The sequence below is a fragment of the Cynocephalus volans genome, chromosome 3 (assembly GCF_027409185.1).
Source record: "Cynocephalus volans isolate mCynVol1 chromosome 3, mCynVol1.pri, whole genome shotgun sequence".
In the NCBI taxonomy this organism is placed as follows: Eukaryota; Metazoa; Chordata; class Mammalia; order Dermoptera; family Cynocephalidae; genus Cynocephalus; species Cynocephalus volans.
Window position 1 is genome coordinate 57,543,342 of NC_084462.1, and position 23,599 is coordinate 57,566,940.

General features: G+C 48.3%; 1 protein-coding gene across 2 annotated transcripts in view; it reads left to right on the plus strand.

Moving 5' to 3' along the window:
• Window positions 1-7,504: 7,504 nt before the first annotated feature.
• The window catches only part of SLC28A1 (solute carrier family 28 member 1), a 40,339-nt gene continuing 24,244 nt past the window's right edge, over window positions 7,505-23,599 (plus strand). For both annotated transcript variants that reach the window (XM_063090642.1, XM_063090643.1), the window contains exons 1-7: window positions 7,505-7,610; window positions 8,415-8,503; window positions 9,894-9,985; window positions 14,565-14,748; window positions 19,968-20,109; window positions 21,518-21,631; window positions 22,900-22,977. In XM_063090642.1, the coding sequence (XP_062946712.1) occupies window positions 7,515-7,610; window positions 8,415-8,503; window positions 9,894-9,985; window positions 14,565-14,748; window positions 19,968-20,109; window positions 21,518-21,631; window positions 22,900-22,977 (795 nt within the window). In that variant the 5' untranslated portion in view covers window positions 7,505-7,514. The remainder of the gene's footprint in view (window positions 7,611-8,414; window positions 8,504-9,893; window positions 9,986-14,564; window positions 14,749-19,967; window positions 20,110-21,517; window positions 21,632-22,899; window positions 22,978-23,599) is intronic.

Here is a 23,599-nt window from a genome sequence, read left to right on the forward strand (position 1 = left end):
GCCCCCAAGTGACAGTGGTCTTTAACAAAATGAAGGTATATTTCTTCCTCAGGAAGAAGTCTGTAGGCAGTAGGAGATCTGCACCTGGTCCATCCAGGGCTGGCATGGCAGCTCCAGGATGTTGTCAAAACTGAGGTTCTTTCAGCTCGCTGCTCTGCCCTGCCAGGCCGAGGGGTAATACTTGATCCCAAGTGTAACATCAGGAGTAGAAGAACTAAAAATAGTAACACATGTCAAACTTCAGAGAGCTAAATCTTCATTGTATATAGTGGAGTCAATAATGTCTAAAGTTCAAAATAAAAATAATTATCTATCTATATATTTTTAAATCTATCAATCATCTATTTTATTTATAGAGGTTAACTACCAGAAGTGAAAAAACAAGAACAGCTTATTTGTGGTTTTCTGGGGTAGGGGTTGGAGGCCATGGGGCTGGTCTCTGGTTTTCTGAGCTCAGGCTTCCCTAAGATTGCCCAGTGATGAGCTTCCTTTATTTGGACCTTACTTGAAACAGATAGGCCTACAGAAAGACCCCAACTCCTTCTGTTCCAGAAACTGCCTGAGGATTATATCCCACTCAACCTGGGCACATTTGAGCTCCACTGTTAAATGTCAATGACAGATAGGAGATTGATGGAATTCAGTGTTTTCAGGTGGCTCTGGTTTTATGGCTGGAGCTACCTCTGGGCAGGAGGCAACCCCTATGGACACTCTGAGGTCTTGGAACCTCACTTCCCTGAGGCACTGTCCTCTGACCTCAGAAACTAATGGGGTTTGGAGATGGCTCTTTCTTATTATTTCCAGAGACACACCACAAACGAAGACGAAGGACCCTCACCCTGGAACTTGAGGCACATACCTGGAAGGTACAGTTACAGTGGGACATGATTATATGGATTTCTGGGTCGAGGTAATGGTCTGGTCAGCTGCTCTGGCCACTGGCTTTTTTGTGACAGGAGCAGTGCATCTAGGACCAGTCTGGACACTGCGGATTCAACCAGTGACAGTTCCGACTTAATTAAATACCCTGGTTTCACACTAAACCTCTTGGTTCCACTAAACCCCTGATAAAGATTCTCATTGGAACAAGGCTGCAGGCAAAGCCAGCGTCCTCCCTGAGGGCCCCTTGAGGAGGGCAAAGACTGCCTCATCATGGGCCCATGCCTGCCATAATCCACAGAAGCCTGCACCCTGCTTCCAGCTGCCTAGGAGTGAAGGATGCCAACAGAAGCACTCATCTCTTAACTGTCAGCAGCTGCAGCTGTGCCCTGCCCAGGTCCCCTTTACTGTGAGCACCCATCCCCCAGGCACTGTGAAGTAGTTGTAACAGCTCATAGCTGCCCCTCCTTGGAAGAATTGCTCTGAGCCAAATGGAAGCCATCTCACCTGGGAGGCAACGCCCCCACTCCGTTCCTCCATCCTCGGTCAAGACTGGCACTGGGTACAAAAGGCTGGCCTGGCCTTGCCTCGCCTCACCTCCAACTGGGACTAACTCTGTGGGAGAGTTTGTGCTCCATTTTCCCTGTGGGATCAGACTAAAGCCAGGCTCCAGCTCCCCACACTCTTGCTTCTCACCTCACTCTTGCTCTCCATCCCTCATACCCCACCTGCCAAGAGCACTCTCCAAATAAATCAATTGAACAAGAAACCCCATTTCAGGCTAAAGAGTCTGCCTAGGATCCATCAGGCATCCTGCTGTGTTGACTCTCCCTGACAGAGAGGTTTCATTGGGGCTCTTCTTTTCTTGGAGCAGTTGGTTTCTTATTCAGAATATGGGGCTGACTGCCCAGTAAATAAGCCCCTGCAGAGTTTGTGCTGGGTCTTGCTCGGAAAGTCATTCAGAGACATCATATCCCTGATGACATGGGGCCTGACCAGAGAGCACAATTCGCACCACAGTGTTCAAGTATGGGTCCAGAATCCATCCTGCCTTCCAAGGAGCAAGTGAAATGGTAACATGGGGTAGACACTTCCAGTGTCAGCTCAGATCTCCCAAATACCAGCACGGTGGCCCCTGGTTCTACCTCAGGTTGGTCTACGTCTCAATAGTTGCTCCATTTATGGTGCTGGCTCCCTCACCACACACTTCTGTGGAGGATAGGTGGGGAAAAATGGGGTCAGAGCCTACTTCATTGGGTTTTGTGAGGGTTAATTACAATAGCGCAGGTAAAGCTCTCAGCACAGAGCCTGGCATACACTAAGATCTCAGGTGTGCTGCTGGTGCCATTGTTGTCACGATCTCCTGGAACAACAGGACACATCTCAAAGCCCACTCCCACACTGCTCTTTCCTCCAAGCTGGGAGCCCTGATGCTTCTCCACCCACTGCAGGTGCTTGACAAAGATCTCTGCCCAAAGCCCTGAATAGCATCTCTCCAGCTCTCGTCCCCATGGGAAAGTCAGCTCTGCCCGAGGAATGGAAGACTGGCCCGAACCAATAGAAAATGCTACAGCTGAGGCTCCTGACCCATGTGCTGGCCAATGTTTAGCTCCTGTGGTGGGTCAGGTTCTCCCACAAACCCCCACAGTCACGGAACTGAAGGAATTGGACACAACCTTTGGAATAATGGAACTCGCTTCTATAGGCTTAGGGAAACAGAAAGGAGTGTTTCAAAATGAGTCATGGTATGTAATTGGCAGGTTCATATAGGAAGAACAGTTTGGTACTAGTGAGAGTAGAATAAGAGATGTGGTCGTGCCTTTGATTCTATTGCATATATTATCGGTGGAATTCTACCTAGATGGAGGGGGACAAGATATGTCTGGCAAGTTTCAATGCATTTCCATTCTTCCTAACAATTGTATTTATTTTGTGATGCCCACTTGTCAGTACCTTCTGTACAGACACTGCTCATTTGTGATAGATTCATCTTACTGGCTCCCCTCAAGAGGTCTAATTTCCTCTTCATGGCAACTTCTGTAAAAATATCTGGCTTTGTTCTAAGGTTCCGTGGGTGCTGTATCAGACCACTTCTCTGACAGGGAGAAGATGGAACAACCAAGGAATTATTTTTGCCCATCTAATTAATCAGCTTATCAACCGTGACTCAATGTGAGGCTCTTGGCCAACGAGGCATTGAAGACCCAAATTAATAGCCACCCACAGTCCCTGCCAATGGCTGGAGGAAAAGGGCACACCTCAGAAGGAGGATCTAGTCTTTGATATAAAACCCATAAAAGCCAGGGAGATCATCCTTGAACCCACCAGGATGACATGCATTGAGACCTACCTTGGTTTGTAAAACATCTAAATCTGAATCAAACTGAAAAAGAAACATCTCAATCTCTCACTATGTAAGAAGCTAATATGGTATGAAGAGGCAAGAAGGATAGAGGCAAAACTACAACAACAACAACAACAACAGAAATATGCTTTGAAAAGTGCCAACCAATTAAATATTTAGAAACAGTGATCTCTGAACTGGGTGAAATTCCACCTGCCCGGTGGCCTTGAACCCTCATGGGTATGGGACCAGGTGTCCTTATTCTCCGAGCTCTCTATTGCTGAGGCAGATGAGCCTCAGACTCACTCTTGCATTTTGTATTGGGTAATGGCCATTTGTGCTCATCTGTTCCCAATGAGTAGAAAGGTCAAGGGGCAAACTATATCAGGGGACCCTTGGATTATCACACCAAGCAAGACAGGGGGGTTTTAGCCTTTGTGTATTGGAATGCTTCCTTCCCCTGGGAACACCTGGTCTTGCTACAGAGTTGCTAGGACCACACTGTACTCTAAAAGTTGAGATAGTTCATTCCCACAAAAAGATTTATAAGAGTTACAACATGTAAAGGGTATAAAAGCCTAAGATATTTCTTTAGTTCTTGTATTTTACTCTATGTCATGAGAATTTTTACATGTGTGCTGCTTTTGAATATTTCTACTGTCGACTATCGGAAGCCCATGTTTCAATGCCCTGAAAGAGAAAGAAAAAACTAGATGTCCTTTCTGCCAATCATTCTAGGTTTAAGAGAGAGAAGCAGGTTTAGGAGAGAAGATTGATGAGGTCATGTTCATGGAACTTGACCAGGAATGAGCCTCTCTATTTGTCCACTGCTTCAACACATGATCAATGCAATGAAAGAGACCACGAGCCTCAAAGAGCCAAGAAATAAGTGTGGGCAAAATCGTGAGAAGAAAATAAAGAGATTGTTGAACAACTCTTCTGATGATGAGTGCATCTTACAGTTCTGAATGTTTCACTCACTATGTATAAAAATAATCTCTTAATTATATCAGAGCCTGGCAAGGAGAAGCGATTCTCTCCAACTCCTTGGCCAAGAATTCACCTAAAACAGGAGGTTGCCACCAGAAGAACTAAAACCAGAAAAGTTAAGTGGTTGCGCTGAGGAATGGGATAGAGATGGTAGAGGTAGAGCAGCCTCTTCATTATAAACCCTTTTAAGTGCTGTTTAGATTGAAAGGGAAATTATATATGTATATTTATATAGTCCTCTCCTCACTTTGCCCCAGCCCAGCTCAGTCCTGTCTCATTTAGCTGGCCCTGGTGGGTGGGCCAGGCCTCAGAGACCATCTCCTCAGGAAACAGGTTGCATGGGGGTCCAGTGACATGCTGAGGTCATACAGCTGGGTGGGCAGAGCCAGAACACCCACGGTCCTCCAGCTCTTAGTCTTTCCCTGGGGATCTCCATCCCAATCTATACAGCCTCCCAACTGCCCAGCCTGTGGCTCTGGGGCTGGGATCCCTGCTGGCCACTCCTCCTTGAGGGGAAGAGCAAGGTAGAAGCGTGGGGTCTCTTGGCCTAGAGGAGGGAGCAGTGTGTCAGGACAGCCCCGGGATGGGCCCTGTGACAGCGAAGACACCTGCCAGCACAATGGCGCCGGGCTGTCTGCCAAGCATTCCACATGCCTCAGCACAGTTAATCCTCACAGGTGCTGTTTTACCATCCCTACCACTTCACACATGAGGAAATAGGTTACCTCTGAGAGTCAGAAGTGAATCTAGACCTTTGGGCTCCAAGCTCAAGGTTCACCCCATGACACACGGTCTGTTAAATCTTTGCTTTCGAGATTAGGGCCCAGGAAGATGTCGAGGTTATAAGCTGAAATGTAGGAAATGTTTTGAAACAAGTGTGGCTACAGCTGGTTTTGTTGTGCCCCCTGGCTTCCCTCTGGGCACCAAGAGAAACCAAGGTGGGGGAGGAAAGGAAGGGACCGGAAGGGAAGGGAGGGAGGGGAAGGGGCTAGAACAGGGTAGAGGCGGAGAAGCAGGTACAGCCTGTCTGCCCTTCATTGGGAGTTGCTGAGTCCCCCTTCGAGAGCAGCTCCAAGCCCATCCCTGTGGAGGCTGCCCAGAGAGACAGGCATCCTGCTCAGGATAAACACTCCGTTCACAATCAAGGTGGCCCATGGCCCGCTGACAGACTGAGTAGGGCAGGGTGTGGGTCTCTGCCGGCAAAAGTAAATTGCTGATATAATATGATCCTCTATTGGAAAATGAATAACATAAAATAGTATACACTTAGAAAAAAAGTGGAGAAAAATGCCACAAACTCAGTAGGGGTCATCCCCGGAGAACTCAGATTAGAGGGATTTTAACTTCTTGTATTCTGGGCTGGCCGGGTAGCTTAGTTGGTTATAGAACATGGTGCTGATGACACCAAAGTCCAGGGTTTGATCCCTGTACCAGCCAGCTGCCAAAAAACAAACAAACAAAAACAAAATCAAAGTTTAAACTAAGTTAACTTTCTGTATTCTGTATATTTTTATAACGTTTAAATGTTTAACAACATACATGTAATGTTTTGCTAATTAGAATGACAGACAAAAAAAAAGTGATGTTTCAAAGAGAAGTGTGCCCTCCATCCCCCATCCCCTCCAGACTTCCAAAACAACCAGCATATGCGGGTAACCCTGCACTTTGTGTTACCAGGAAGTATTTCTGCATCATAAAGGATTTTCTCCTGAGTGCGCACCATTAATTATTAAAGAGATGTTGCCAATCCTGTTAGATAAGTTTAATGTTTAGTCTGAGGATTGAAATACTAAAGCGTTTGTTCCTTGACTTTGCACACGGTTGCTTAGGCATTAGTTTTTTAAAAAGATGAAACAAATGGGGCCGTTGAGCAGTTTTGTTTTGTTTTCGTGACTGTATCTGTGCTTAGACCTTAAATATTTTTACTATTTGTGACAGCTATACTGCTTTCTTTATCTTCAAGCTTAGGAAAATAGGTTGCTGTTATAATAATTACTGATCCAGTGAGAAAGGGAGGCTGAATAAGATGCAAAATAAAAGATAAAATGCAAAAAACTGAATGGTGCAGGTGGTATGGAAAGGAGGCCACAGGAGGGGACGTGGGGAGGTGGGGAGAGAGATCACTAAGGCGGCTTCCTGGAAGAGGTGGCCTGGAGCGAGGCCTGGAAGCAGTCAGTTTGGGAACTGGGGAGAATGGAGAGGAGGGCATCTCAGGAGGGGAGCAGCAGCTAGAGGGCAAAGCTGGGGCGGGCCAGACCTAGGGTGGGCCCACTCCCCTCCATCCCCTTTTTCCTGAGGGAGGGTTGGGGTCCCCGCCCTGGCTGTGGCCCTGATCTCTGGGGAGGTACTGGGCAGAGCTGGGTGGGAGGCCCAGCCTACTCCAACGCTGGACTCTGCCCACGAATTTCCACTGATATGAGAAGCCAGGCCAAAGCGCAAGGAGATTGGACACAGCTTGTCCCACAGAAACGTGTGCTCGCATCTCTCCCCGTTCACCACAAATATGTGAGTAGGTATAGACTCCTGCCTCTATCTGTGCAGCTGTGTGTCTGTGTGTGCACAGGTGGCTGGGCTTTCCACCTGTGCACGTGTCTCTGTGTATATCAGCTTTCCCAGGCTGGGGTTTGGGTAGAGTGATCCCTAAGAAGAGGAAAAAGAGAGGAAGCAGGAGTGGAGAGAAAGGGGGTCTTAGTTAGGACTCTTATTTACCAATGAGCTTAAGCCTATAAACTGATTCTCAGCAAAAAAGGAACTACTTCTATTGGCTCTTGTAATGGAAAAGTCCAGGGGTAGGAACGACTTCAGGTATAGTTGGATCTGGGGACTGGAATGACGTCTACAGGATGTTTTATCTCCACCTTTTAGAGGTGAGAAAGTATATTACAACAAAGATATCACCAATGGCAGTGGTTTAACCTGTTGTGGGGAGTGATGAAAGCTAGGGCCTCTCTTCAGAAAAATGCCTGTCGCAGGTATATGCACGTGCTGTACACAATTCTTTACTTTCCTTCCCTATGAAGTGGGCAGAATTTGCTGTTTCTGCCTGGAACTCCCACAGCTTATAAGGACTTGCCTCTCCCAGCATCAGAAGTGAGGGCCAGACCCTGCCTGGGGGCCATGCATCCCAGGGCTCAGCCCTCCTTGTGCCTGGGGGCGACGGCCTGGGCTTCCTGGCACATGGAAGAGCACCCCTTCTTGCACTCACTTCTGGTCCGCAGACCCCTAGTCTGGGCCCTGCCTGGCCCTCTCCTTTCAGCTTTGGGCCTCCCTGGTTTTGTCTTTCAGTTGGAAGGTCTGGCACATGGAGAATGACACAGCAGGACAAAGAGGCTCCATCTCTCTCACACCCATGGCCAACGGTCTGGAGAACATGGGGGCTGAGTTCTTGGAAAGTCCGGTTTGTCCCCTTCCCCATCACCGTCTTGGCCTCCTCCTCACCTCTTTGCTTGCATGGTTAGGAAACCCCAATGTGTCAGCCTCCTCAGCATGAAGCAGCCTCCTTTATTTCACTCATCAAACATTTACTGAGCACCTACTATGTCCAATATAGCCTGTCCTAACCTGAAAGGGCAGGGAAGTTCCCAAAAAGGAAGTGACATTTGAGCTGTGATCTAAAGGGCGAGAAGAGGAATCAGATGGTGGTGGGGGTGTGGGTGGGGCCTCTGAGGAAATCTCAGCCTTTAAAGGAGTTCACGATCTTGTCCTCAAAGGGCTAGGTTGACACCCTCTGTCCTCCCAGCCTCCCTGACAAAGCCCCCTCCTCTTCACTGCCTTGCGTACCCCAGGGTGCACATTTCACACTGTCATCTGCAAGAATATCCACCCCCTCACCAAAACAACTCCATAGACTGTGGGGTAAATGGTGCCCTAGACCTTCCTCAGAGGTTTCCTCTTGGCCCCCAACCAGCCACAGCTGAGTCACAAGTGTTCTTCTCTCATGTAGACCACGAGTCCCTAAAGGCAGGATGTGTTTAGCACAGAGCTCTGCACATAGTAGGTGCTCAATGCATGCTTTACAGAATTTAATTCAGTAGCTCTCTAATTACTTCCTGTGCAAAAGTCCAGTCCCCACCTCAGTCCACTTATGAGGTGCCTGTGGGCACATGGGTAGCAGCCAGGGTCTCGCAGCTCTTCAGGCCCCTCAGCTCCAGTTGTATAATGGGTAGGATGGCTGACACTGACGGCTCCCTACTGGCTTTAGGAGGAAGGCCAGCTCCCTGGCAGTGAATGGAGCCCTGCAGAGGGCGGGAGGAGCTGGAGAGAGGTGGTACCGAAGCCCTTCTTTGGAAGGTAGGTGATTATCTGTGAAGGGCATGGACTGGCCTGTGGCAGAGGCCATCTTGGGAAACATGAGGGGGAACCTGCCTTCTGATAGGTGTGGTGAGGGGAGACTGTCAACCTTTGTTGAAGGTAGGAGTCAATGTACTTTAGCCAACATTTGCAGGCAAATGAGCTGTGTTGGCCTCTGCCTCAGAGGTGAGCCAGCCCACCTGTTCCCCAATAGCTTTTAAGCAGCCAGAGCAAAATCTCATCAAGGACCCTGATATGCACTGTGGGGCTGCTCTGGATGAAGTTGGGTAGAAGGCCCTGAACCAGCCAGGCCTTCCTCTCCATCTCTCCTCTGCTTTCTGCCCTGTACAGTCTCTGGGGCACCTTGGGGAACCTTGAGGCTCAGTTTGAAAACACCTGGGCTGGGCCAGGCCCCTCATTTTACACGGGAAAGCAGAAACCCAGAGAAGGAAAGGGACTGGCCCATGTCATATAGGCAGCAAGCGTGTGACGTGAGCCTAGATCTCTGCCTCCTGACTGCCAGGCCTGCTGGGGTCCTCATTGGCTAGATCCTGAGCTGCAAAAAGCTAGAAGGGCAGGGCGAGGCGGTAGGGAAGAGATCTCATCTATCTGCCTGGGTGGGGGACTGGGGAAGAATGACTCCCTCACCCTCCAGGAGGTGGGAGGTGGAGACAGAAAGACGAGAGGCTCCTTAAAATAGCAGCTGCTGGTTGAATTCTAGTGAACACTGGCTGAACACTACTAGAAGCTCAGCCTATGGGACCCCAGAGGCTATTCAGGTACCAGCCTTTCCTCCAGGGACAGATGAGGGACCAAATGACCAGTCAAGAACTGGCATTTGTACTGGGCCTGAAGGCAGTGGGGGCGTGTGCCAGCAGCCGGGCAGAGATGGCTGCTTCACACATTCTCTCTTCAGAATAGGAGCTGCTGATTCAGATGACAAGTGTCCCAGGTCCCAAGGGAGTAAATGCAGAGCTGGGAGCCTCTCACCTTGCTTCATGGTCAGGTGGGCATATGACAGGAGAGAGGAGGCAGCCACTGTCGTGTGTGCACTTCTGTATGTTGATAAGATTCTTCCTCATCAGTTAATTCCCTTCCAAGCCCTGGAGGCAGGATTATCACTTGGGGTAGTGGGACCTGCAAGTGCTGCTCCAGGTGCAAGCCACAGCTTCTGTAGACACAGGGGAAGGAAGGCCTGAACCATTTCTCAGTTTGCTCTAGACTGGGTTGCTCTTCTGCCCTGTGGGTGTCAAGGCCAGTGTCTGGCTTGCCACCTGTCGCCATTTTACTGGGGACATACCTGAGTGGCCGCCACCTGGAGGTGCTGAGGATCCTCACTGGGTTGGGAGTCTAGGGAGCCACTCACGCACCCTGCTGGTCCTCTCCCCAGGAGGAGCCTGCAGCCAGTCTTGAGAGCCAGAAGCTTCTGCAGGGAGCACACACAGCTCTTTCGATGGATCTGCATAGGCCTGCTCTGTACTGGTGAGCTTGGGGCCCAATCCCACCCAGGAGACAGTCTCTCCTGCCCCTGCCATCCATGTCTCAGTGCAGCCTCATTCACTTACCCTATCATTCAACAAATGTTTGTGGAGCGCCCACTCAGGGCCAGCTCCTGTGCCAGGTACTGGGGCACCAGTTAAGCCAGAACAGGTCTTGTTCCTGAGGCACTCCCTCATGGGTAAGGGAGAGGAACAAATATTCTCACATAAGGCAATAAACCTTCAAGGAGCAGTCAGAGAGGACTTCCAGGAGGAGGTGACATTTGAGTCCCGCAGGTTGAGTAGGAGTTAGCCAGGTGCGGGAGAAGGACAATAATGAGTGAGAAGGCACCCCAGGCAGGAGGGCCACAGGAGCAAAAGTGAAACCCAGCAGGGTATGGGTTCTGATAAAGATTTGTGTCTGACCATAAAGTCCGGAGGGTAAAGTTCTAGACAGCAGTGCCAGAGGATGAGGCGGGAGCTGTGGGGGAGGAGAAGGCTTGGTGTTGGGAGTGGACAGGGATGGGAGGATGCTCAGGGACTTGGATTTTACCTTCAAGACCAGAGAGAGCCATTGGAAGATTTAAATAGAGAAGTATCAGGTTGAATTCACATTGTGGAACCCTGGAAGAGAGGGGCAGGAAAGATGGGGGCAGGAGACGTTGGGGGCTATAGTGCATGTGTGAGAATGAAACTGTGGCAGGTGAATGGGGTGGATTTGAGAATTCCTAGGACAGCAACTCCAGCTGAACTTGGGAACTGATGGGGTGTGCTGCAGGATGAAGGAGGCCCTGAATCAAGGCTGCCTCAGGTTCCTTAGTGGTGGGGTGGATGTTGATGTCCTCCACATGGCTGGAGAACCCAGATGGAGGAGGTGGTTTTGGCTGAGAGGTGTATGATTTGAACAGTGTGTTGGAGGTACCACTGCCAGGCCATCCAGAGGAAGAGGAGGTGTCCCAGGCACACTTGGAGAATGAATTGAGAAGTGGGTCAAGGAGAGAAGTCTGAGGACCACCGCACTAAAAGGGGTGACAGAAGCTGAGTGTATTAGTCCATTTTCTGTTGCTTATAACAGAATACCTGAAACTGGGTAATTTAAAAAGAAATAGAATTTATTTCTTTCAGTTCGTAGTCTGGGAAGTCCACATCCAGGGGGTGCATCTGGTGAGGGCCTTGGTGGTGGTGACTATTCAGCAACGTGAGATAACACATGGCAAAATGGCTGAGCAAGAGAGAGCTAAATTCACTCCCTCTCCTTATAGAGCCATCATAACCACACCCATGACCACTATTAACCCACCAATGGATTAATCCATTCACTAGGGCAAAGTCCTCACAATCTAATCACCTCTTAAAGGCCTGAACTTTCAATTACCATAATTAGATTTCCCACTTTTTTTTTTTTTTTTTGTCTTTTTCGTGACCGGCACTCAGCCAGTGAGTGTACTGGCCATTCCTATATAGGATCTGAACCCGGGGCGGGAGCATCGCCGCGCTCCCAGCGCTGCACTATCCCGAGTGCGCCACGGGCTCGACCCGATTTCCCACTTTCTTAACTTGGTTACAGTGGGGATTGAGTTTCAGTGAGTTTGGGGGGACATTCAATCCACAGCACCAAGGGAACAAAGAGTTTCAAGAAGGAGGGAAAGCATCTCTGCAGAGGACCAGCAGGACAAAGACTGAGCCATGTCCATTGATTTAGGGGAAAAGAAGTCATTGGTGACTTAGGGAGTATGTGCAAAAACTGGGTTGGAGTGAATGGGAGGTGAGGCGGTGTAGACAGCAAGTATAGAGAGCTCTTTGGAGAAATTTTTTATGAGAACATGGAGGGGATATGAATGGGTAGTATGTGATAAAGTGTCAAGAATGGGCATGGACTTGTGATGGGAGAATTTTGACCACTTTTATGAGCTGAAGTGGGAAGTTTGTAGGAAAAATGTGAAGGAATAGGAGATGAAGAGACGACTAATGGAGCAAGGTCCCTTGGACACAGAGAAGAAGGGCTCCCAGGCCCAGGTGGAGGGCAGGTCTCCATAGGAGGGGGCTCATAATTCTGTCAGTATGGAGATGAAGAGGGGAGGATGGGTGCTGACGCAGAGACCATCATAGGTGGCTAGAGAGAGGAGAGAGCTGTGAGAGAGGTGACAGCAGGTGCCCCAGTCTGCTTGATGAATTGAAAGCAGGGTCATCTTCTGAGATGGGTTGGTTCTTGGTCCCTCACAGCTTCCTTCTAGATAGAGTGTCTGAGACAGTAAATAAAGTCTTCCTTTGTCAGGGTCTGAAACCAGGGTCTTCTCCATTCCCCATTGCTAGCACCTTCACTCAGACTCTGATTTGTTTCTCTTGAAGAAATGATTGAATTCTTTCTAGTAGAGAATGAAAATTATCTCTTTCATCCTCTTTCCACGTTTATCTCGGCTGTCAGGAACTCAATCGTTAAGTTATCCCTTGCAATGATCAGCATTGACTTTCTCCATGTTTGGTTGTTTCAATTTCCTCTGGCTCTTTAATGTCTTTATTGTGTCACATCTTTCATGGTGCGGCCCTTCCCTACTTTCTAGGACTAGGTATGATAGAGAAACGAAGCTCATGTTCTAAGCACTTTGTGTATAAATGATAACCATAGCTTCCTCAGGATGGCTATCTCCATGGGTGCAAAGACAGCCTTGGTGCCATCAAACTACCATGATGGCCTTAGTGTCCCCAATCTCAGAAGAAGAGTGTGCCTCTTGCCCATCATTCCAGACAGAGTCCCAAGGAGTTCTTTGATTGGCCCAGCTCAGTTCATGTGCCCATCCCTGAACCAAGCCCTATACCCAGGGGGTTGTGGTGGTCTCACCCCCCCCCCCGAAGTGGGTCAGACACCCTGAACCACATGTCCTAAGAGGTGGGAAGGCGTGTCCAAAAGGAAAAGAAAAGTTCTGTCAACAGAGGGGTGAATGGATCCTCGATGGGTAAAAATACTCCCTAAGACACAGTTCTCCTCGAGCCCTGCCTGGAGGATTCCTCTTCATTGCCTCCTTTCCCTGAGCCCCCATCTTGGCCTCCCCACATCCTCCCACCCTTCCTGGCCTGTCCCAACCACAAAGCGCAGGCACCAGGGCAAACAGAACTTATTTGAATCCTGGTCCAATGTCCTGTGGGTGTTTGTCCCTCAGATGTCTCATTCTCTAAATGGACATCACTGTAGCATGACCTTGTAGGAGTGGCGTGAGTTTCACTGTCAAGGTGCGTATGAAGTGCTGAGCTCAGCGCCTGGGACCCCAGTGCCTCTGCCAGTCAGCTCTCCCCCACTTGAGCTCTTGTCACCTGTACCTGCATTCCTGGCTAAATGCCACTCACACAGTTTGGAATCCAGCCCACAAGCTGCGGTGTGAGAGAAAGGTGACTTTATTTTATATAACTCGACTTCTTTTCCATTTCAATTTTATCATTCCACTGAGTGATGGGAACTTAATTTCTGTCACTTTGGAATCTCTCTTTGCCTCTTTTCCCAGGGTGCCCTGTGGGGGCTTATCCACTATCACCTTTCAAGTGTCTACTGACCTGTCCACTTCTCCAAGCGGTCCTAGGTTCTCCATCCTTGCAGGTGGCCATGGAGATGCCTCTTTCTCCATTGTGGCCCTCTCTGGCCTCCCACCTCTCTCCTCTTCCATGCACTCTTGGGGACGTCTCTGCTGCTTCGGGGCCTGCTGAGGTGTGCAGAATACTTCACAAGCTTTCTCCAGCTCTGCCTGCCCACACACCATGCAAGCATTCCTCTCTCTGAAGTCTCAGGGCCATTCTGGGCTCTACCCAGGAAGCAAGGTACAGGGCTTCTCTGCCTGCTATGCCACAAACACACCTGGGCCTTGGCCACATTGCCAGCCTCAGGCCCTTCCTTTGGGACCCCCAGTGTCCTTGGTCTCTGACTAATCTGAAAGCAGAGGTGGCGGGGTGGGACTTGTATTTACTTGTAATGTTTCATCCCACATTTTTTATCCATGGCCATAAGTCTTTTCCATCCTTTAAGGGCCCTGGATTTTGAAATTTGAATGCCAGGCAGAGACATTTGCCCTTCTGCTATCTGTCATCACATTCCCTTCTGGAGACGTAAGCACAGACTGGGTTCAGCTGTTCAAAGGACAGAAAGGAAATTCCAGGAAGAAAATGGTCATTGATTAATATTTCAGAACAGAGTCCCGGCATGTGATCTCCTTCATGGAGGAACCGAATTTTCATCTCCGTCCCTCATGGGACCTGGCATGGCCCTGGGCCACAGCAGTTGCTCCAGTGATGCCCAGAGATTCGTGCTATCCTGCTTCACAGCCTCCTCACGCATCTCTCCCCTTGCGTTTGGTCAGCACTGTACAGTTCGCAAAGCCCTTTCACTCCCATTCTGCCAGTTAACTTGTAACACCCTTTCGACACAGTAGAGGTGATTGTTCTCATTTCCAGATGAGGAAACTGAGGCTCAGAGAGGTTGGGTGACTTTCCTGCCCTCCACGCTCTGGGTGGGGTAAGGTGGATTCCGTGGGTAGGGCTGCAGGGGCCTGGAAGGTGGTATCACCATCGCTGACCCCTTTCTCTGTCTCATCCCCCAGCGTACGCTGCCTTCCTGCTTACTGCCTGCCTCCTGGATTTCCAGAGGGCCCTGGCACTGTTTGCCCTCACCTGTGTGGTCCTGGTCTTTCTGGTCTATAGCCAGCTGAAGAGGCTTCTGGGGCCAAGGCTGAGGAGGTGTATCAAGCTTCATGGCCATTCCCGCCTGAACCTCTGGTTTAAGAGGTGAGTGAGCGCAAGACCTGCGACAGGGCAGGGGGAGGGCACATTGGCTGAGGGGTCACAGCAGGGCTGAAGGAGGAGGGACTCAGCTCTTGTCCCTCCAGAGGGGAGGGCTCCTGTGTCATGGGGAACACGCCCCACCCTGCTTACCTTCTGGGGGCCCATGGCAGGATTTGCTGGGTGATTTCAAAGGAAGCAGCCATCTTTGTGGTTCTTTGCCCCAGTTACAACAGGTGATTATGAACACTGAGAACAGGACTCAACAGTTCCGTACATTCAGACGTGCCAGCCCATCCAAATGGGGAGGGTGCATATCAGTGCCTGCCATCAGATCACCTGGGCATGTGCAAGACATATAGCTGCCAGGGACCACCCCTGGAGACCTCTTCAGCAGGCTAGATTGGGGTCTATGTTCCAATATTTTTAGTGAGCCCCCAGCGGATTCTGAAGAAGCCAACATGTCCCTGGACAACAGTTTGGGATCCCTTCGTTTTCAAACTGGATTCTTAGAGCTCTGGGAACTGTGGAGATGTCATAGGGCAGGGGAGCGAGGTTGGGGAAGGGAACATCAGACCTCCCCTCTCCCCATTTCCACCAGGCAGCTCTAAATGTATGTGTTTTATAAACAAAAGTTTGCAAAAAATTTAGCTGGAAGAAAAGGTTTCTATGATTTAAAAAAAAGTCTGAAGAACACCAACCTATTTCAGTACTTATTTTGTTGATGAAGAAACTGATTACCAAAGATATTCAATGACTAAGTCAGGGTGGTGCAGGGCACAGTGATGTTTTCCAAAGTGAGATCCATTTACCACAGCAAATGGATCTGAGCCAGTCAATGGATGAACATATTTAAAATTTTACTTATAAATATATTTATTTTTATATTTGCCTTCTCTTTATTAAACAGATTTGTAAAAGGATTTATTTTTACAATGGTCTTCTATTTATGACAAGTCATTGATAATGGTTTTTCATTTGAGGGATTGATATAAAGTTCCCTTTTAAAACTACATGCAGATAAATTGAACTTCATAAAAACTAAAAACTTTTTGATTCAAAGGACACCATCAAGAAAGCAAAAAGGCAACCCACAGAATGGGAGAAAATATTTGCAAATCATATATCTGATAAGGGACTTGTATCCAGAACTACAACTCAACAATAAAAAGACAAATAACCCAATTGAAAAATGGTAAAAGGATTTGAATAGACATTTCTCTGAAGATATACAAATAGCTAACAAGCACATGAAAACGTGATCAGTATCACTAGCCATCATGGAAATTCAAATCAGAGCCGCAATGAGATACCACTTCACACCCACTTGGATAGCTATAATCAAAAAGACAGAGAATAACAAATATTGGTGCAGACATGAAGAAATAGAAACCCTCATATACTGGTGGTGGGAATGTAAAGTGGTGCAGCTGCTTTAGAAAACAGTTAAGCAGTTTATTAAAATGTTACACATGGAGTTATCATATGATCTAGAGCTTCCACTCATAGGTATATACCTAAGAGGAATGAAAATACATGTCCATACAAAAACTTGTGCAAGATGTTCATATGGCACTGTTCATAATAGCAAAAAAGTAGAAAAACCCAAATTTCCATCAACTGAAAAATGGGTGAAGGAAAAAAAAAACATGCAATGAAACATGATTTGGGCATAAAAAGGAATGTAACACTGATAAGTACTACAATAATGATGAATTCTGAGAACATTATGCTAAGCGAAATAAGCCAGTTGTGAAGAACCACGTACTGCATGATTCTGCTTGTATGACATGTCCAGAATGGGCAAATCTATAGAGACAGAGAGTAGATTAGTGATTGCCTAGGGCTGGGGTGGATGGGAGGATTGAGCTGATGAAAATGTTCTAAAATTGTGGTAATGGTTGCATGAATCTGTGACTATACTGAAAATCATGGGTGAATTGTATGGTATGTAAATTTTGTCTCAATAAAGCTGTTAAGAAAATACATACATTTTATTTTGGCTTCCAGTCAAGATGGAGTAACAGAGACCACGTTTACCTGTGACTTTCAACAACTGAAAAACAGTAACAATATAGAAAACAAGAGCTCCTAAGACATTGGACATCAGGCAACAAAAGACAGTGATCCTTGAGAAACAGGAAACAAATGGGGCGAGCCCTATGATCATCTCAGTTTACTGCCTGGACAGCTTCCAGGCCAGAGCATGGGGATGGGGAACTGAGGTGGGGTGAGCAGATTCCCTGAGTTGAAGAGACAGAGCTGGAAATCCAGGGAAGCCAAGGTGGCTAGAGTTCATATTACAGAGTACCAGAGAAGAGAGAGCTGCAGAGAGAAAACTCCAGAGGTATGCACAAAGTCCTTCTCTAAAATCCGGTTGAGTTCTGATCAGTAAATGCATACGAGGAAACTACTCAAGGCCTAGGGAAGAACCACCCAAAAGGATTAGAGGGAATTGTGCCTAGAATCAAATAGAACCAGGAATAGTGTCTATTCCCAACAGTCACAGTGGAAAACCTCATAATTCACAGGGCATTGTTTAAAGTACTAAGAAGGGTCTTGGTTCAGTAGCAGGGAAAAAAATAACCCTAGAATAAATGCTGCTCAGGCCCTGCCTAACTAACTTTAAGGACAAAACCTGAAAGAGTCAAAAAGAACATCAGTTAACCACGGCACAACATCAAGTGGGCAAATATACCTTCAATTAAAGTCTCCAAAGGAGAAAGAAGGCGGAAAGAATATTTAAAGAAATAATGTCCAAAAAAATTACAAATTTGATGAAGATTGTACACTCAAAGATTCAAGAAGTACAAGAAACATGAAGATTATACCAAGGTACCTCATAACTAAATTGCTTAAAACCAATGATAAAGAGAAAATCTTAAAAACAGCTAGAGAAAAAAGCCATGTACGGAGTAACAAAGATATGAATTACTAGCAGATTTCTTTTCAAAAACAGGTGAGAAAATAGTGGAACAGTAAACAACAACGAAACCCCAAAACCTGTCAACCTAGAATTCTGTAAAGTGAAATATCTTTTTAAAAAAGAAGGGGAAATAAGAACTTTTTCAGGCATACAAAAGCTGGAATAATTTTTCAGACACAGAAAAGCAGATTTGTACTATAAGAAATGTTAAAAGAAGTTCTTCAAACAGAAGGAAAATGATACCAGATGGAAACCTGGTTCTACATAAGGAAATGAAGAGCACTAAAAGTGGTAACTACGTGGGTAAATACAATGACTATTAAAAATTTCCTTCACATGTAATCAATTCTTATAAAGCAAGAATTATAACATATTGTGGAGTTTATATTCTATGTAGAATAAATCACAATAGCACAAAGGCTTGGAAGGAAGAAATGAAATTATATTGTAAGGTTTTTAGACTATATAATGTGAAGTAGTATGGCATGGCATGAAGGTAGATTGTGACAAAGACTGTAATTAAAATGTATACTATAAATGCTAAAGCAACCACTAAAATAACTCAGCATAGAGTTATAGCTGGCATGTCAAAAAAGGAGAATCACTAATAAATAGTCAACCTGAAAGATGGTAGAAAAATAGAAAAAGGGAACAAAGAACAGGTGAGCTGTTCTTTGGCCGGTGAGCTCACTTGGTTAGAGCGTGGTGCTGATAACAAACGCCAAGGTCATGTGTTTGGATCCCCGTACTGGCCAGCCACCAAACAACAACGACAATAACAAAACAAAAACCTGCACATGGATATTTACAGCATCTTTATTTATAATTGGCAAAACTTGGAAGAAATCAAGATGATCTTCAGTAGGTGAATGGATAAATAAACTACGGTACACCCAGACAATGGAATATTATTCAATGCTAAAAGGAAATGAGCTATAAAGCCATGAAAAGACATGGAGGAAATTTAAATGCATGTTACTAAGTGAAAGAAGACAATATGAAAAAGCTACATACTGTATGATTTTAATTATATGACATTCTGGAAAAGGCAAAACTATGATGACAGTAGAAAGATCAGAGGTTGGGACTGGGGGGAGGGATAAATTGGTGGAGCACAGAGGATTTTTAGTGTAGTGAAAATACTGTGCATGATACTTGCATTAGTCTGTTTCTGTTGCTTATAAAAAAAATACACTGAGCTGGGTATTTTATAAAGAAAACAAAATTTATTCCTTACAGTTTCAGAGGCTGGGAAGTCCATAGACCAGGGAACACATCTGGTGAGGTGACTTTACAGCAGTGCAGGGTGTTGCATGGCAAGAATGACAGAAAGAGAGACTAACCTCTCTTGTGCTCTTCCTTTAAAGCCCTCAGAACCACGCCCCTGACCACCATTATTAATTCATTCACTGCAGCATGGTGCTACAATCCAATCACCCCTTCAAGGCCCCACCTTTCAATTACCATGATAGGATTTCCCACTCTCTGCCATTTTCTAGATGGGGGTCCTTGGGCATGTTATTTAACCTCCCTGTGCCTCAGTTTCCTCACAGAGAAAAAAGAGGACAGTAACAGTATGTCTCTCAGTGCTTGGCGTAGTACCTGGCACATAACTGGTGCCCAGTAAACATTAGCTGTTGTGAGTAGTACCCAGTGAGTTGATGTCCAGGTCTGAGCTAGACCTTGAGCACCTGATGCCAGGACCTGGTCTCTCCCACCCTTTAGGCTGCCTCCTGGACAAGCAAACCTCAGCCCCAGGTAGGGAAGTATTGCTGTCAAGGTTGGATCCAGTCGTTGGTCTTAGGTGCTTGGCTCAGTGCCGTGGACTGACATTGCTTCTAGGCATTTGGGGGCAGAGCCCATGGCCCACAATACTGAGTCCTGGGCTGCACATCACCCCACTCCCCCATCCCCAAGGTCAGAGGCTGGGCTGAGCATCATAGCAGTTGTGAGAATTCCTGTCCCTGGGTGGAGCCATGTACTTGGCACTGTGCTAAGCTCAGTACACACATTCTCTTATTTAATCCTCTCAGCAACCTTGAGAAATGGGGGAGTCTTTATCTTCATTTGACCCAATGAGGAAACTAGACTCAAAATGGCTAGTGGTCTGCCTGAGGTCACACAGCTAGATTGGCACTTCCTAGCAAATAGATCCAGAGCTTGTGCTCTTTCTCCCCTGTGCTATGCTCTCTCTCCTCCTCCCAGACCCAGGCACCCTTCCTCTGAGCCCCCGGGTGCTGTTGTGTGCGTGTGGCACGGGGAATGCTGAGGATGACAGCTTTCTGCCTCTCCCCCACAGGAGTCTAGCGCTCGCTGCCTTCCTGGTCCTGGTCCTGTGGCTGTCTCTGGACACCTCCCAGCGGCCTGAGCAGCTGATCTCCTTTGCAGGAATCTGCGTGTTCATCACTGTCCTCTTTGCTTGCTCGAAGCATCACTGTGCAGTGAGTGCTTAGTTGTCAGGCCCAGGGCTGGAAGCAAGAGTGGATGATTCTCTCTTCTGCCCCTAGGCTGGGGCTGGGAGCTGGGAGCTGGGGTAGGGGCAGATGCTCCTGTTGGGAGAGCCCCAGAGGCTCAGAGCCTGGAGAAGACCTGGGTGTATCAAGACAGGCTCCCTGTGAGGCTGGTGAGGAGGCTGCAGGACTAGAGACCCGTAGTAGGTCATTACCTCTCTTAGTATGGTCCTCAGACTCCCCAACAGGGCAGGGGGTGCTGCCTGGAGAGACCTGGCTGGTTGTCTCTCCAGATTCAGAGACCATCAGGGGCATTTTTTTCCCTTGGTAAATCCAAGCCCAGTCCTCAGGTCTGTAAGCTCAGGATTCCCCTCCTCACCTCTGTAAAACATGGAGCCGGAGCTCCAGAGTCTGCCTGAGGAGCCAAGGGTTTCTTAGAATCATTAGCTTAAAATGGTGGTTCTCAAAGTCTGCTGCTCAGCCCTGCTGCATCAGTATTGCTGAGAACTTGTTAGAAATGAGCATTCTTAGGCTCCATCCCAGGCCTACTGAGTCAGAAGTTCAGGGCTGAGGCCCAGCAATCTTCATTCAGCAAGCCCTCAGGTCATTCTGATGCACACCAAAGTGACCATCTGCCCATTCAGAGGACTAGGCCTGCATGCCCCCGGCTGGCCCTGGTGGATTGGGCAGAGGGACTCTTCTGTCTCTCTGCCTCCATGGCCAAGCAACCACTCCATGGTATCCGGACCCCTCTCTGTTTCATACCGTGGCCACTACCATACCCAGGCGACAGCTGAGCCTCCCAGGAGGTTCTGATGCATGCCTAAGCTTGGGAATCACTGCTGAGGAGTCACTACGTGCTGAGAAGGAACAGTAGTCCTAAAAATCCCAGCTCTCCATTGCTGGGGTGGGCCATCGAGGGAGTGGGGGTTGGGGTGGCTGGGAGCCCTGCCTGTGGAGGAGAGATGGCGGAGGTTCAGGTAGACTGAGGTTACTCTGAGCTAGAGAGTAGCTGGGCCGTGAGCAGGTTTGTACTCAAGCCCTGAGGCCAGACCTCCAGGCCACAATTCTGTCTCCCCCCCACTCAGTGATGACCCAGGGACTAAGTGCCATGGCACGCTCAAGGACTGGCCAAGTTTCTTGTGGGTCCTTGGTTAGAATCTGGCCCCTCCCCTGGCCACTGCCCCAGGCCCATTGCTGCCAAGAGCATGACTTATTCTGAATCTGAGGGAGTGTGTGACCATCAGCAGCAGGCCCATGGCTCTGACTGGGTCCAGCCCTAGCCTACAGACAGGCCAAAGCTCCCATTGCCCCTCAGCAGCCCTGTGCCCTCCGCCCTTGCTCCCACCCTGTTCCCCTAGGAAGCTGGGCTTACCAGGACCTTTCTGTTGCATGGCAGGTGTCCTGGCGGGCCGTGTCCTGGGGCCTTGGGATGCAGTTTGCACTTGGACTCTTTGTCATCAGAACAGAACCAGGATTTAATGCGTTCCAGTGGCTGGGTGACCAGATCCAGGTGTGTACATGGGGCCTGGCTGCCCAGAGTATCTTAGGATGCCAGGGAATGGGGAGAAGCCACTCAGCAGGGGGAAGGTGGGCGGTGAGGCATAGAGAGGGCTCAGGACCAGGAGGAGGGGGTGGACTGGGGGCCAGACCAGGTGGGCAGCCGGGGGCTGGGTGGTTCAGCGGCTGCTTCCCTCAGGTCTGGGCCCCGGCCCTGACAGAGTCGTCCTAAGGAGGAGAATCCCAGACAGGGAGTTCCTGAGGGCACCTGGACACCATGGCACATGGCCTGTGGTGGTCATCAGTGATTTGGAACTTATTATAGTTAAAAGCGCTGGAAAAAACTGCAAGTAATTTACTTAGTGTGTGTGTCTGTGTATGTTTAAAAGTAATGTTTACTGAATTTAACACTATTGGTGTTTATTGTGGTAAAATGTACATTACAGAGCATTCACCATTCTAACCATTTTTAAGTGTCATTAAGCTCATGCACATTGTGCAACAATCGTGATTTACTTTTTAAAATAGAAATTATCGGGGTTAATCCTCTACTCACCTCCCTCTCACCACCTTGCATTTGCCTGTGCTCTGTGCAGGGTGCGGGGAGGGGACCCTGCATGTCTGGAGTCTGTGCCCACCTGCTGGCCTCGCTGACAACATCTGTGTGGGTATTGTGGAGTTGCTACTCTGGTCAGGTCTTCATTTTATAGATTAGAACATTCAGGCCTGGACAAGAAAAGTGTCTTGTCCCTGCAGTCCAAATGCACATGCAGGACCTAAACACAGAGGTCCTGCAGAAGTGCAGCTGGACTCAAACACCAAGGCCATCAGCCTGGGATGGGGACAAGATGAGCAGAGGTTGTGCTGTGGGTTGCCAGGGGACTGGGCAGACACAAAGGCTCCACCTGTGACCACCTTCTCCACACCTCTCACGGTCTTGCTTCTTCCATCTTCTCTTTATTTTCCTAAGAACACTCATCTCAGAATATTTCTTTAAAATTGATCATAAAGGGGTCTCTGCAGAATGTGCTCAGAATTGATGCACCCACGATTGTGGCTTTAATGCACGTTGCCAGGTGGGGCCTCCTAATAAGGGCCTGGGGGCCACGTCCCTGGGCCAACCTGCCTGGGCCCTTGGCACCCTCTCTCCCGCCAGGGCCATGGGCAGTGGGAGGGCACGCGGCCCCTCCAGCTCAGCTCCATCTGCTTCTCTGGCCACTGTTCCCTCCCTCCACTCTTCTTAGCCTCACACCATGTTTTTGTTTTGTTTTTTCCTTTCAGATCTTCCTGAGCTACACCGAGGCTGGCTCCAGCTTTGTGTTTGGGGAGACTCTGATCAAGGATGTCTTTGCCTTTCAGGTCAGCTCGACTCTTGGTCCAAGAGACTTTAGCAGCAGCTGCCCAGCTGCCTCCAGCTAGTGGGGCTTCCAAGCAAGCCAGCTGGGCCAGGAGGAGAGTAGAGGCGAGGCTGGGGTGGGGGAGGGCAGAGGATTCTGTGGCAGAAGCTGAGGAAGCTTGCCTCGGAGTCCTGGGAGGGGCAATGTGTTCAACAGGTGTTATGTCTTTGGGATATTGTGTGAACTTCACAAAAGTGAGATATTCCTGTAGTGTTTTCCTTAAATATGACCTCCCAAATGATAGAATTTCTGGAAGGCTGAGATCAAGAAGCGGGAGAGGGAGCACAGGGCTGGCTCCTGTGAGAACCTAGCCCCTGACATGGGGGCTCTGGGCCTGTAAAGGACAGTTTCCAGGAACGCTTAGACTCAAATGATCCTCCAGCATGCTGCTCCTCCTTCAGGACCCTCACAGCCACCTGTGCCAGGAAGCCTGCCTTTATTAGTCCAGCTGCAAGCTACAGCTCCCTACTCTCTAGCCTCCCAGACCTTCCTTCCTTCCAACCGAAATTTATCATATACCTAGTGCAGTGCAAAATATTATAGGGGAAAGTGTGCTCCATTTCTAACACTCTTTGTCTAATGGC